Source organism: Apteryx mantelli, chromosome Z (assembly GCF_036417845.1).
Source record: "Apteryx mantelli isolate bAptMan1 chromosome Z, bAptMan1.hap1, whole genome shotgun sequence".
Lineage (NCBI taxonomy): Eukaryota > Metazoa > Chordata > Aves > Apterygiformes > Apterygidae > Apteryx > Apteryx mantelli.
In genome coordinates, this window is record NC_090020.1 from 81054712 (window position 1) to 81069870 (window position 15159).

The window sequence follows — 15159 nt, forward strand, 5'->3', positions numbered from 1 at the left end:
GGAATCCTAATCTACCCTGAGAGTGGGTCCATTTGTAAATCTGTCTTTTTCTGTTTTATTTTTGATTGCTTTCTCAGTAATTTGAATTTAAGATATTTAAGTGCATGACTTAACTACAGTTCCTTAGCATGCATTTTTTTTTCTAGTGGCCAAAGATAATGTTTGGCTTCAGAATAAAGATGCTATTAAATTTAAATGATTAAAGTAATTGCAGCTGGATTGATGTAGATAGAAGCCAGATGTTTGACCTAATCAGATATTCTGATAATCAGATATTAAGGTAAATGTTGCTAGATTAGCTTATTTCTGTGACATGATGAGCAGAGTTGAAGTTGCTGTGAAATGAATTCACTTCTGTTTATTAAGACTTTTTCTCACATAGCACATGGATATAAACAATGCACTTGTATTTCGGCATCATCTCAGACATTTAGTCTACAGAAAGTTTGAAAGTATCCATAATTCTAAAGTTTTTGTCTTCTGACTGCAAAAAAATCAGTCAATTCATTCTTTGTTTTCTTTCCAGACATCTCAATTTCTCAGTGACAAAATACAAACCTTGCAGCCACTGTTAGAGCTGACGTAACCATAAATCCTCTTGGCTGCTGATCAATTGCTTGTTTCAACTATCCAGACACAGCATGCACCTAAAATAATCAATGGAAAAAGTACAGTAACCCTTGAAAATCAAACCTTATTCAATTATCATTCTAAAGCTATACTAACCTTATACTTTCACAGTGCCTACAGAAGTCAGTGCTACTGCTTATTTCTCCGTCTCCTCTTTGGATGTATGAGATGCTTCCTAAAGTGTGAAGCGTCATTCTTGCTTCTTGTTTCAAGACAGCTTTGAGGAACTGTCTAAAAGTCTTTTTTGTTGTTTTGTTTTGTTTTAAATGAGTAAAGATGAAAATGACAGGCTTCGATTCAGTTTTTTATACTTACATTACTACAATCTAGTGTGTCATTTTAGTTAGGCAATAATGTAGGACAGTGAATCAGTAAAGTTTCAGAAGCAATCTCTAGTTACAGATTTCACTGAGATAATAGTACTCATGAAATAAGGTACTTATGCCACGTTTTAATGTGTACTGAATGTGTTATGTGTATTCAGAAGTGAGCTTAGTAAAATTTGACATGCACAAAGTTGATGTTTTAACCACTTCTAATAGAGTTCTTAGGTCAATATGAAAAATAAAATCCAAAAGTCTTTGTGCAGACAAAACTTAATTTGCTTTGAAAGAAACCAAAGTAACAGTCAGATCTGCCTGGCTATGTATCATGTGTACATTGTAACATTTTCATGCAGTCCAGAAATGTGTATGTTTGTAGCTCTTTCACTGATGTTCCTTCCAAATTTTCTCTTTGTTTTGGGAAAGAAGAATTGGATTGTGGAGAAGGGTGGGGGGTTTTTTATGTAAACTGTTGACAAGTGACTTTCTTTCATTTCCCTTCTAAATATCTGACAGCAGTTTCCAACTTATAATTTAAAATAGAAAAAATATTAAAATAGAAATAGGATATTTTGGCATATATCTTTTACCATATTATAGCTGAACTGAAGTCAGTGTAAAATTATTACAGATAACTAAAAAGAAGGTCAGCAAAACTCTATATTGTTCATTTGATTCAGTCTTGTGCTGTCATCGTTCTTGAGCACTTGCGGAAGTTTTATAGGAGTCCAAGTATCCCAGTACTGTGTTTTCGCAGCAAGTCATCTTACCACTTCCAATACCACCAGTAGAGGGGAGCAGACATGTCATTTTTGTCTGTTGGCTGCAAATGACCATCTTAAATTGACTTGTTTAACTTTTGTAGCTGAATCATAATTTTAGAAATGAAAACTTATTTCAGAATATAGACTTTTTAGAGCTGCATTGGGATCAGTAAGGTCTCTTCTGCTATTACTGCTGGTAGAATAATGCCAGAGTCTCACACAGGCAGTGTGTGATTTTGCTTTTGCAGGTATACTTAGTTGTATTGCCAGTTTGTAGCCACTATATTATGCCTGGACTGTAGAAGGTAGATAGTGGAATGCCCACTCCCCCCACTTCTCCTGCTTGGTTGGGGTGTTGACTGGGACATCTGACTTGTCCTGTGTGAATGACGCCGCTTCACTGTAAGTGAAAAACCTCAAACTGTTATGTTCTCCGTAGCTAAGCCGGAACTTGTCTGACTATGCAATTCTGAAGCCTTCACATGTTGGTTGAGGTAGATTGAAGTGAAGACTGACTTTGTTTTTAGCTCCAGACATATAGTAGAGGGCTACTGTATTTCACTTAAAAATTGTGTAGCACAGGAGTACAGCATAACTTGAATTGTTTTTATGCTGCAGGTATGTAATAGTGGAGTGTGAAGACCAAGATACTCAGCAGAGGGACCCAAAGACTCATGAAATGTACTTAAATGTGATGAGAAGATTTAGTCAGGCTTTGCTGAAGGTAATGCTTTTGTGTAAGGAAATACTTAATGGCTTGGGATAATCATCCTTCAAAAAGGCTCAGATGCCTAGGAGCAGGACAGTCATACATTAAAATCTAAAAAGCTTCCAGTTTTCCTTGAATATTCACTGTAGTAAAACAATAACTTTACTGAAAAATGCAAAGAATTTTTGAGAACTTTATTTTATTGCTTGTTCTCATGAGTAACATATTGATTCTAAAATCCTCTGCCTTTTGTAATAAGTCTATTTCATTAAATGTTTCTTTAATGGAAGTACTTGTCCTTGCAGTGTGAACTTGCAGAGTGCAAGGACAAGAGAAGATAGGCCTGTCTTTTGAATTCAGAAACAATGTTTTTCAGTATATCAGCAGCAGAGGGTGCTGAAGCAGTGGGGAATAAAGCAGAAACAGAAGTCTTCCAACCTGCAGCCTATAATTTATAGCAGATGTGCAGTCTTTGCTGGTTTTAGTGTATCTCGCACTTTACATTTAATTCCCATTTTAGCAATGTTGTTCAAATATCTCTAACTCTTAGGATACATAAGAATATTCTGTGTGCTGTCATGCTTATCCTTACTAACTTATTTTGGCTGTGCGAATAAGCTTGTCATGCATGGATGTTCATGACTAATTATTGTGCATGCAAATTGAAGTACACTTGTAGGTCAGATAATTGTTTGCTAGTTACAGTGATTCGGACTATGTTTTACAGAAAACATCTTTTGAATTGAAAGGAAATTGATCTTTATTCACTTACTTTTAAAAGTCCATAGGTCGAGGATTAAGGAACAAATTCCAGGGAAAATAATTATGGAACAAAGAACTAATTTTGTTTCTTTTAATTCACTTAGGGTGATAAATCTGTCAGGGTTATGCGCTCATTGTTGGCAGCCCAGCAGACATTTGTAGATAGGCTGGTTCATCTAATGAAAGCAGTACAGCGTGAAAGTGGGAATCGTAAGAAAAAGGTAAGTAAGGGATTGGAAAACTTATCTCTGGCTAGAATTTGAGGAGAGGAATACTAACTTTTCGCTAAAAACTCTTAGCACTGAGACCTGCTAAATGTCTGTCTTTCTAATAAATTTAGCCAGTATTAAACTTAGGAGGGGATTAGGTGGCTTGAGGTTCCTACGTGTTCTGAAAGTTGGTATAGGAACAGAGGCCCTCTGTCTAGTGATACCGTTGAGGGTGAAAGCACATAGAGATTGGCACTTTCATTTACTGTATTTGGTGAGCCTGCAACTGAGGGGCAGTGGTCAGCTGGCTGATTCACGTAAATACCTAACTCATCTGCATGGTGCTGCCTCTTGCCCAAACTGAAGGCCAAGTTAAAGAGCTTGGGTTTGGGTTTAGGAGAAACACCTTTGGCAAATAGAAGATACAGAAAACACGGAAGAAGTAATGATATGTTAGTGAGATGTAGGGGATGTAGGAAGTGAGCAGAGGTTATTGTGTGAGAATTATGCAAGGATAGATAAATTTCTATGAAACAAGGTCTCTTTTGTTGCAAGGTTTCATTTGTTCCAAGAGCAGCAAAACTATTCTTTTATGGGGTGGGGCAGGTGTTATTGAAAGGTTGCATTTCAAAGAATAAGCTTTCCATCACAGATGCATTTTAAGATGCTTTGCCTCACCTAAGATATCTTAAGAATATACTTGACACACTGGTATGGGGAGAAAGCAGGAATGCCAAAGAGATTTCTATTCATGCATTTTCTTTTTCTCTATATGACATATAGCAGGGGGGTTTTAAACATTACTTTTTCAGTGTAGTATCAATTTCAGTCACTTTCTTTATTTCTTTAAATCTGCGAGGTATATTTTTGCAGGAAAATGGAACACTTGAGCTTTATATAATTCTTATGAATTTTTATGAATGTGTTATGCATCAGTAATAAAGTTGTAATCACTAAAAGAAAATGATTATATTCTTGGAGGGGTTTTTAATCCATAAGAATATATTTCTTGCTTGCACAATATAGTGGTAACATTCTGTCAGATGCACTTTTATAATTGCCAAGACATTTCCGTGAAACCAAGAAACAAGGCTTTGATTCTGGATTAAAATGAAGGCAGCAGCAATTAACCATTATAAGTATTCCCAACAGTACTGGGCTACCTTGCTGCGTCTTTGTGTTTATACCTGCTTTGTTCAGTAGGGGAAAAGACTAGAGACTTTTATGTATACGACCTTCATTATGTAGGACACCAAGTGTAAAATACTAGGAAAATTGACTGGTATTGAACTTCTGGAATTGAATTTCTGGTATCTACACATATAGGAATATAGAGCAAGCTCTGAAATCGGGTCTATGCAAGCTATTGGCAGTTTGGTCACTGGGGATAGGGAATCTCCTTGAGTTCAGGGATTTACAAGATCAGACCTGACAACTTGAAACAAGTTTTTAAAATAGAACTAGTACTGATACTGGTATAGAAAATAAACCATCTGCTACTCTTGCAAGCAATTTAAAAATAAATTATTGCAAGACTATTGTATCTGACACTTACAAAATGGCTCAACCAGATTTAGACTAGATGGAATATCTCCTTGCTTATTCAAATTACTGCAAACGGAGAATTTTTATTTCACTGGATTTTAAGAGTGAAAACTTTCTGTTCTTTGGAAGAATAAAGAGTTGAATAAATGGAATATTTCTTAATTATTCATATATATTCTTTGTTAAAATACTTTTTGTAATTGTTCATATATACTTACTGTCTGTTCTTTTAAAAAAACAAGATCTGGATTCTTTTATTCTTTTAGAATGAGAGGCTACAGGCATTGTTAGCAGATAATGAAAAGATGAATTTAGCAGATATGGAACTTATTCCACTTCCACTGGAACCTCAGGTGAAAATTAAAGGGATAATCCCTGAAAAAGCCACACTCTTCAAGGTAAATGAGATCTTCTGAATAGTTGAAATGTAACCCAATCTCATGATCACCAAGCTTAGAAACATCAGCTGGCAGATTTCAAGCAAGAGGCTGACATAGCGAAAGCAAAATCTAACTGTAGAGTGTCCTTACAGTGGTTAAATAGCCTATCAGAAAGATTGCTCTTTATTTTCTTTGTGAATTCCCATGCTTTCAAGTGCCAATTTCAAAGCAGTGTTTTTCTGCTTTTGTAAGATCGATGAAGTGTATAGATTAACTATATTCTGCTTTTGAAAAGATAATTTTTTATGCGCAAATGTTCATTAGCGAAGGTTGTTCCTAAAGTGGAGACATGCCTGCTATTTCAGGAGTCCCTGAACTGTAGTTTGCTGGTTTTCAGTGGGAACATCATTTGTGATCAAAGTCATGTGGTGCTACTTAGTCAGAAGTGCTGCATCTCAGCTGTATATATGAGTCTGTTCTGTTGCAAAGTAAAATTGTTAAATTATTAGAGATCAGAAAGTAATACAGTGATCCATTTAACTTTATTGAAGTGGAATGGCAGGTAGATCCTTTATGTTACCCCAAGGTTAGTAACTCCTTCACAGAATCACAGAATGGTTGAGGTTGGAAGGGACCTCTGGAGATCATCTAGTCCAACCCCCCTGCTCAAGCAGGGTCACCTAGAGCACATTGCACAGGATCGCATCCAGGCGGGTTTTGAATATCTCCAAGGAAGGAGACTCCACAACCTCGCTGGGCAACCTGTTCCAGTGCTCTGTCACCCTCACAGTAAAGAAGTTTTCCCTCGTGTTCAGATGGAACCATTCTAAGTCAGTTGCCTGTGGCCGTATGACCACACCCTGACCTGGTTACTGAACGTAACTGAACTGAAATATATTGTTGAAAAGGCTGGGATTACTTTGCATCCTATGCTACTCGGAATCTAAGTTATGGCTTATGTCTGATGATGTAGGACATCTTTATGAAATTTACCTTCAACTCATATAGGCTGCTGCAATCTAATTTTAAGGTGACCAAAATGTACTTTACTGGCCAGGCTGAGGACCAGGAGGCAGCGTGCAATGGTTACAAAGCATTCAAGCTGCCACTGCAACCACTGTTAATCCATCATCTCTACTAGGTCATAAACTTATGCTCAGTAGTTTGAAACATTTTTGACAGGCTCCTTGTTGAATGTGATATAACATATGTCTACTGAAATCAGAGGTGAACCTTTTTCCATGGCTTTCTACCACCCAATCTTTTAGTTCTAAAGCTTTGGTGGGCTGCTTTGTGCATCTGCTACTTTCCTTGAAGAGGACACTTGTTCTATTCCATGCTCTTGCACTTTGAGTTGGAGGCAGCCTTGGAAAGAATTTGTCAGACCTTGTCAGAAAAGCAAGCTTGAGAGTCAGCTTTTAGTGTGAGTGGGATTTAAAAGAAAACAGACAAACAAAAACTAAATGCAGTTAGTTTCACTGTGTTCCTGGAACAGCAACCAAATATTCCCAATCAGGAACAACAGCTTAACTTGTCTGGTAAAAATCAAGTCAGATAGTCTTCTATTCAATGGCCTTTTTTAGCACAGTAGAAAACTTAGGACCAAAAATATGAGCAAATTAAAATATATATATATATATATATATATATATATATATATTTATATATATTTTTTATATATATATATATATATATTTGAGAAAATGTGGGTCCAAAACATTCATTGCATGTGAAAATCTTTAATGAAACTGCTCAAATATTAAAGTCTGTCTTTTTTTTTGGATTATTATTGTTTTGGTTTTGAGAGTCAGTTTGGTCAGTTGCAGTATATGAAATTAATCATGTAGTTAATTGATCCCCTTCGATCCATTTTGTACAGCAAAACTGCAAACAATTAAATTAGCTTTCTCAAACAACAATGTGAAAAGACATGCTTGCTTTTACTAAGTAGATTAAGAAAGCAAGCAAATGTTTGAGATGTCTTGCCCCTAGCATTTCTTTGTTTAGTGTATAGTTCTCTCTCTCTCTGTTCTGGTCAATTTAGATTTGTTTTGTTCTGACCTTTTGCATAGCACTTCTATGTTGATTTGGATTATATGCATACAAACAAAATTTGCATCCTTCTTTCTTTTCCTCTGCTGCTGCTGGGAAAACTTCCTGCTAACTTTTTTTTCCTCTCTCAGCAATGGAAAACCTGAAGAGTTTTCAAAAACATGCCTAGATCATACTCTTGGTAACTAGAAATGGCATGTTCTGAGTCGTAGGTAGTATGTAACTGGTTTAGAAGATTTTTAGAATCAGCTCTCTTCTGCCAAACTTAAGGAACATTAAAGAACTCCTGTTCCTCAGTGCCATGCCATAGGTAACCAAATAGGACTATTCCATATCTTTTTGTAACTGATTTTGATATCTGGAACCCATGATCTGATACTTGTTTAATTCATTTTTAATTTACAGTACTGTAAATAAAGATTATTATTTTAGAATTCCAGTGTAGCAAGATGTGAATATCAACCTTGCTATGAACAAATTTAATAGAGTAATTTTTCTTTTTCAGAGTGCCTTAATGCCTGCTCAGTTATTTTTCAAGACAGAAGATGGAGGCAAATATCCTGTAATATTTAAACATGGTGATGATTTACGTCAAGATCAACTTATACTTCAGATTATTTCACTCATGGATAAGGTGAGAATTACTAACCGATGTCCTTATTTTTTGAAGTTATTGATTCTCCTCGTCAAGAGCAAGAATGGGGAAAAGTGTTAATGCAGCTTAATTCAGTTCTTCAGTTGTTGATAATACATTCCACAGTTTTCAGATCTCTCAAATGGCTTACTCTTTTTTTTTTTTTTTTTCATTAAGATATAGGCAAAGATCCAAGAAAATGATTGGCAAAATGACTTTTGCTCATCACTGATTCGAGTGAAGAGCAATGGAGATCAATTCGATTATAGAAACTTTAGCTGTTTTTTGTTGTACTCATATTTGCATTTCCTTTCTAGCTGTTAAGAAAGGAGAATCTGGATTTGAAGCTGACGCCCTATAAAGTGCTGGCGACTAGTACAAAACATGGTAGGAGTACCTTGTTTTTTTAAAAAGACAATAACAGGAGGAATTTTCTTCTGTCTGTTCATTGACTGTCATGATATAGTGTTTTCATAAGAGATACTTTGCTTAATGCATCATTCTAACAAGATTATCTTACACATTTGAACTTTTTTCAGTATAAGTCTTGTGGAAATAAAAAAATTTGAGTGACTACAGTATTCCATAGGGGAGACAAATGTTTTCATATAAGAAACCAGATCTAATTTTTGGAACAGTCAATAGAATATGTACAGCATTATCTTTGCTTACTAGCTTGCAATGTAATCTTGGGCAAAGCACATGTAGTACTTCTGTTTATCAGTTTCTCCATTAAATAGAAGAAAAAGAATACTTGGCTACATTTTTAAATACATTGTGGTACTGGATAAATACTTAGAAAGCCATTGATTTATTTTCCAGTTTTCAAAAGTATTTGGAACAGCAGACCTTTGTAAACTGTTTTAGAATCATGAAAAGTAGTTTTAAATTCACTGAACACTGAAAATTGGAGAAAACTTTTTTTTTTTCTTTGCCGATGAGAAGCAGTTGAGTGAAAGTGTGCATTCGTGTTGCCCTTTTATTAAAGTGCATTATAGAGTTGTGTTGTTTCAGAGTTTTGTGCACTGGAGATTTGTTCGTTGTTTTCTGTCACAGGTTTCATGCAGTTTATTCAATCAGTCCCAGTTGCAGAAGTTCTTGCTACTGAAGAAAGTATACAGGTATGTATTGTGGGGCTTCAGAGTCTTGCTACTCATCAGAGAGTATACATTAGATTTCGTGCATCAGTCTTCTGAGGCCCTTAACTGACTTCCATATATTCTGTTTAGAACAAGAATTCCAAACTGAAACCTAAGTGTACATACAGCAGATTGTTTTAGAAAAATACACTTAAATCACCACGTCAGTATCTCATGACCTAAAAATAATACCATTTAAACTACTAGATTATAATTCAGTGGTGGTACTGAAATTCTGACTTTGCTATACTGATGAATGAAAGATTTCCCCCCACACACAAGCAATGTTTTATTTGAAAGTACCTATGTTGTTCAGTAGTTTTGGTTGCGGCACCTTGTCAAAATATGTTTTAATGCTTTTTTGCTCCACCAGCTAATAGCTCTGAAATGCATTTCCCTGCCAAGGTGAATATGTAGATCCTCTGATTAGTTAAGAGCAAGCTTTCAGTAACAGTCATGGAATTGAACAGAGACACATAATTAGTGACGCACAAAATTCTTGGTAGTTTTTTTCTTTATGAATATTCATATATTTAAATGTGTCTTTTATATATCTGTAGTTAACATATATATAAATCAAACTGTCAACTGATATATACTATATATTTTATATAGTATAGATAATATAGTATATATCAGTTGGCAGTTTAGTACTTTTTAATGAGAACACAGGGTATTTTTGTTGGATTCAATCTGTCGGAGTGGTGTGGGTTGGTGGATACTGAAGTGTGCATCTGGTCATAGCTCAGTAACTGCGAGCCAAAATAAATAGCTCCTAGCTATTATAACCTACATGTATAAAACCATGGAGATAGCAAATCCTGATCAGTCCAATCAGACAGTGACCAACATCGTTACATATGTTTCTTCAGCTCTCAGCTGCTTACATATTGGGATAATCCCCAACTACATTGACATTCAGTCATCATGCAGTTTATGAAGTATTTCGTCTGCAATCCTTTATAATCTTGCGATGGTACTATTTATATTCTAGTCCAGTATATATTTTCATAAAATAATGACTTTTTAGAAATGCATGCAAAATTTTCATTTTGCAGTTATTTATAAATCATACCTATTTAAAATAGATGACCCACTGTTTTAGCTGCTGTGCAGATCTGAGGAGCAGTCCTGCCTTAAAAGAATTATTATTTTAAATAGACAAGACACTGAAAGAATGTTATCTGAGGTTACTTCACAGATGAATGGCAAAATACATTACAGAACCCGGATTTCCTATGCTACTGACAGCGATAAAATATTTGGGCAATGTAGAACAAGGAAATAAAAATTAAATGAATGCTTTCAAGCATCGTGTAAGTTCTGTAAGTTTTGTCTTCCACTCTCCAGTCTTTAGCATTTGGATGGTCTGAAGTCTAATTTTACATGCTGCATATAAAATTTTGGAGCACTGAACTATTCATGGAGAACTACTGAGTACACTGTTAAAATCAGTTGAAAACTTCATTTCTTTTAGGAATTTGGTTTAAGAGAATCTTTCTACTCTTGAATTAAGATATGGCACCAAGAACTGTCAGCTTCTTGAACAAATCTCAGTAAGACTTCTTCATCTGTGGGCGAAGATAATTAAAGCTTTCTCCAGCTCTAACATGTACCACTAAATCATGGTACATGTTAGAACAGGACTGCTTTTCATACAAAAGTTTCTTAAATAGCCTGCAGGTACCTTTCTTAAGTACCTCTTTCTTTTGTAAGATTTTGTTCAATTTTTCATTAGGATTTTAGTCGTTTAAATGTCACTAGGTGCCTAGAAAACTCCTCTGAGTGCTTGCTCACCTTTAAGTTTGCTTACTGAAAAAACTTGTGTATATTATATCCCCAGCATAAGCACATCTTTTTCCTTGGTCAGGCCAAACCCTGTCTTTTTTTGAATAGAGAGGAGGACTGTTTTGGCCTCTTGCATGTGAAATTTCCATTTGAAGACTTGAAGATGTCTTCCTTTTAAAGTTAATAGCAGTAGGTTGTTTTGAGGAATATGGAGAGATGCAATGATGTTAAGCCTTTAAGTAAGAGGTGTCCATGTCCCAGCTGTAGTTACTAATCTGAACTGTTAGTCCTGTTTAGCTTTTGTTAATCTGCTGTAAACTGTTTCCTGTGGAAGTATTTTACCCTCACATTTATTAATTAGTAATTCTTCAATGCATTGTTAGTTTTATGAGCCTGTTATGAATCACAGAATCACACAGAATCACAGAATGGTTGAGGTTGGAAGGGACCTCGGGAGATCATCTAGTCCAACCCCCCTGCTCAAGCAGGGTCACCTAGAGCACGTTGCCCAGGTTTGTGTCCAAACGGGTTTTGAATATCTCCAGAGAAGGAGACAAAGAAAAAGTGCTTTTCAGTTTAGACTTTCAGATCTGTTTCTATCAAGTGTCAGAATATGATGATTAGGATAGAAAGTAAATTTAGCAATATAGAATTTAATTAGCTCTAATTTGGTTAGTTGGGAGTGGTTGTTAGTTTGTCAAAGGAGATTTAATAGTTCTGAGAGGAATACGCTCCTCATTTGGCTTCTGTGGTCTAAGCAGTAAGATTAATACCTGAAAAAAACTTATGGATTATATTAACAGCTATTTGTGGTCTTAGTTTAGGAATGATCAAAAAAGTAGATTTAAAAATTTTTTGAGAGATCTTGTGGAATAAATAAATATGCAATTTTGTTGTTGTTTTGTTTTTTTCTTCTCCCTAGAACTTCTTCAGAAAACATGCACCTAGTGAGACTGGGCCTCATGGAATAAGTGCAGAGGTGATGGATACATACGTTAAAAGCTGTGGTAAGTTAAGAAATTAAATACTCCTTTCCAGAAGAAACCAAAATTTTAGCAAATTTTAGCAAATCTTTATTTGTTTTCGAAACAACTGATTTATTTCTTGAGTTAGGCTACTTTCTACATCTCATTCCATTTGGATAACAAGGAGAAGTTGTGGTGTAGTTTTTATTCAGTAAACTGATTAAAATGTTAGTGTTACATTTGCAGTACATGAAACTTCTCATTGAAGTTAACTTAAAAATAATGTCATTCTATGATGAACTGTTATTTTTCAACAAAAAATATATTTTCGTTATTCTGCTGTATCTGCTCCTTTCCCATTCTCTTTCTGATGGCTCATCCCTTAGGATTATTTTGGACTATTCTGGCTAGTGGGTAAAACTAATAAGAACACTTTTCATTAGTTGCAGTTTATTTATCACCACCTCACTTGCTGCTTAGCTCTTACATAGTGTTGACATAAAACAATACAAATCTGACTGTAATGCCTCTTTGTAAAGTTTCTAAATGTCTTGAAAGAAGTTCAAAATGTCTACATCCATTTTGTTCAAAATACTTTATCTTGCTTTATCTTAAAGTATCTTAATCCCAATATTGGAATAATTAAACACTAAATTATTGGGCATATAGTTGTATAGTAAGAAAAGAAAATCTTGTAGTACTAAATACATTTTGTAAACTTATTTTATTACTCTAAATGTTCTTCATATTGCTGATAATTCTTATTATTTCCCTCCCTCATTCTGCAGTTCCTTTGGTATATGATTATTTGTGAATGAGAATTAAGATATGCTGTTGTTAATGATGTGAAACTTCTATCTCTTCAAGAAGGATATCTGTATTGATACAATTTATTGTTACAGCTGGTTATTGTGTAATTACTTATATCCTTGGAGTTGGAGACAGACATCTGGATAATCTTTTGCTAACAAAAACAGGTAATATTTTTAGTAGTACAATTTTACAACCGCAGTTGTTTAATTTCTGATCTTTTGGTAATGATTTGCTCAATTTTTCTTGGGGATATAACACCCACTGAGTACTCTAGACTAGATTTTTTTATTTTTATTTTTTATGTAAAGTATATTGTCACATCTAAGGTGACAAATGATCAAGTAAATCAAACTTTAGATAGAAATTATTAGTAGTTTGAAGTGGCAGCTGAAGCTTAAGAAAGCAAGTAGATTATTTAAGTGCTGATTAAAATATTAGTATTACATTTGCAGTCCATGAAAGTTTCTCATTGAAATTAACTGAAAAGTAACTTCATTCTGTGATGAAATGTATTTTCAACAAAAATCACATTAGGTAAAATATAACGTGTATGTGGTATTGATATCAGTTTAAGATCCATTTGTACATTTGTAGATAATGGAAGTCTAAATTCACCTAAATACCACTGTTTATAATAAACACTGAATTTCTTTTTAGTTTTTCAGTTTGCTTATTTTACAGTCTTGTGTTCACTGTAACATTTTCTACATTGCTGAAAGCTGGACTTCTATTTTTGCTCTTATATGCAAATTATGCAACAAGAAGATGCATGTTCCCAACTAAGAATGGGTGGTTCTGGGGTTTTTTTTGTATAACACAAGATTTTCTTGAGTCAAGCTGACCTTTTTTCGGAAGTAGCATGGGCATAGCGTGCAGTAAAATTTGACTGCCTTTCCCTAAGATAGGAAATACAGTGCTATTACCTTAAGGCAGGCTTAAAATCATTCATGATGTTTTCTCAGACCTCTTGGTCCAGAGCTGAAAACAAGGATGAAATAATGATTATTTGGAAAGTGACTCCAATTCCAAGTATTCTAATTGTTCTCTATTAATTTAAATTTTCATTAAATTGTTATATTCATATGTCATAGGTTCTTTCACATGCTATCAGAAAGCAATTTCAAGATCTGTTAACTGGATGACTTGTAAAAAGTCTGTGCGGAATGTCTCAGCACCTACTGTACACTCCCAGATACAGGAGGAGTTAGACATGTATTATCAATAGTCGTATGGATATTAGATATAAACTTGATGATTTTACTAAGATACCCATACAAATTCTTGTCCCCGGTTTGAGTGTCTTTTAACCAAAGTGGTTCTGTGAGCTTTCCAAGTCTGTTTTCCTAAGAAGCTAACATGATACATTTCAAAACTGGGAATGCCATAGAAGACCACAGAGCAAGACTGACATAAGCATTTTCCATTGCCTAATGAATCCTTTTTGGGGGTAAAAAGGGACATTTATCCATGTGGAAGGTTTGTTAGTTTACAGATGTGCCTGAATTTAAGTCAACACACTCTGTATAAAAGAGTAGAATATTAGGCACCAGGCACAATTAATAAAAAAGGTCTTGCTCTAAACACATGGGGATCAGTTTAAGTGAATATTTTTCCTTACCTGCTTGGGATTGTACAGGTGTATGCATAGTTATGGATCGTTAGTCATGGTCCAAAGCATTTCCTATAGCAGACACTGCTTGCTACCTCAGGGTAGTAATACTTCAGTATTTTGATTTTGGATAATATACATCTTTCCTGTGTTGGAAGGTAACAGCAAAATCAGTTTGGCTTAGTGGAAGGATTTAAGCAGTACAGCAGAGGGCAGCACACATCCACAGTAAATTCAGAGTCTGAAATTCTTTTCAACTGCTACCTATGCTCTGTCATATACCAGGACATTTGTGGGCTTACACCGATGGTCATGTTTAAAGAGCTTTTTTTAACTGCTAAGAGAAATTTCTTAAATTCCAAATACAATGAAGACTTGCTACTAAGACCTCCATTTCTTGCTACTGAGAATAACATTGACTCAAGAAGACTAACTTTAGTCTTCTCTTGAAGAATGGAAACTAAAAGTACCTTTCTTAGTTTAGTTAACATGATCATATATACCTCCTTTCTTAATAAGATTTATTTAAACAACTGAAGCTTTTGTTTACAGTAGGATAAAAAACACTGAATCCATTTGTGGGTTCGCATGTTTTGGTTTCAGATCTATATGGAAATATATATCTCTTCTTCCTGCCCTTCTGTCGGTCCTTCCATCTATCCATCCATAACAACATCTGTGTTGGATTCTTTCCGATAGAATTGTTGCATCATCTTCTAACATACAGGTGACTAGGCTTATAATAGTAGGGTATAAATTAAATATTAAACAATTTACATTAAAGTTCATTAAAAGCAAATTGTTACCTAACTCTAGAAACATATCTTGTGCTGTTGG

General features: G+C 34.8%; 1 protein-coding gene across 4 annotated transcripts in view; it reads left to right on the forward strand.

Moving 5' to 3' along the window:
• Nucleotides 1-15159, forward strand: part of PIK3C3 (phosphatidylinositol 3-kinase catalytic subunit type 3) — an 84272-nt gene that overhangs the window by 32256 nt on the left and 36857 nt on the right. For 2 of the 4 annotated variants that reach the window (XM_067315422.1, XM_067315421.1), the window contains exons 14-22: nucleotides 2336-2441; nucleotides 3293-3409; nucleotides 5209-5340; nucleotides 7880-8008; nucleotides 8326-8395; nucleotides 9065-9129; nucleotides 11858-11942; nucleotides 12803-12877; nucleotides 14926-15049. In XM_067315422.1, the coding sequence (XP_067171523.1) occupies nucleotides 2336-2441; nucleotides 3293-3409; nucleotides 5209-5340; nucleotides 7880-8008; nucleotides 8326-8395; nucleotides 9065-9129; nucleotides 11858-11942; nucleotides 12803-12877; nucleotides 14926-15049 (903 nt within the window). The remainder of the gene's footprint in view (nucleotides 1-2335; nucleotides 2442-3292; nucleotides 3410-5208; nucleotides 5341-7879; nucleotides 8009-8325; nucleotides 8396-9064; nucleotides 9130-11857; nucleotides 11943-12802; nucleotides 12878-14925; nucleotides 15050-15159) is intronic. The other 2 variants (XM_067315420.1, XM_067315423.1) reach the window with 1 other exon arrangement.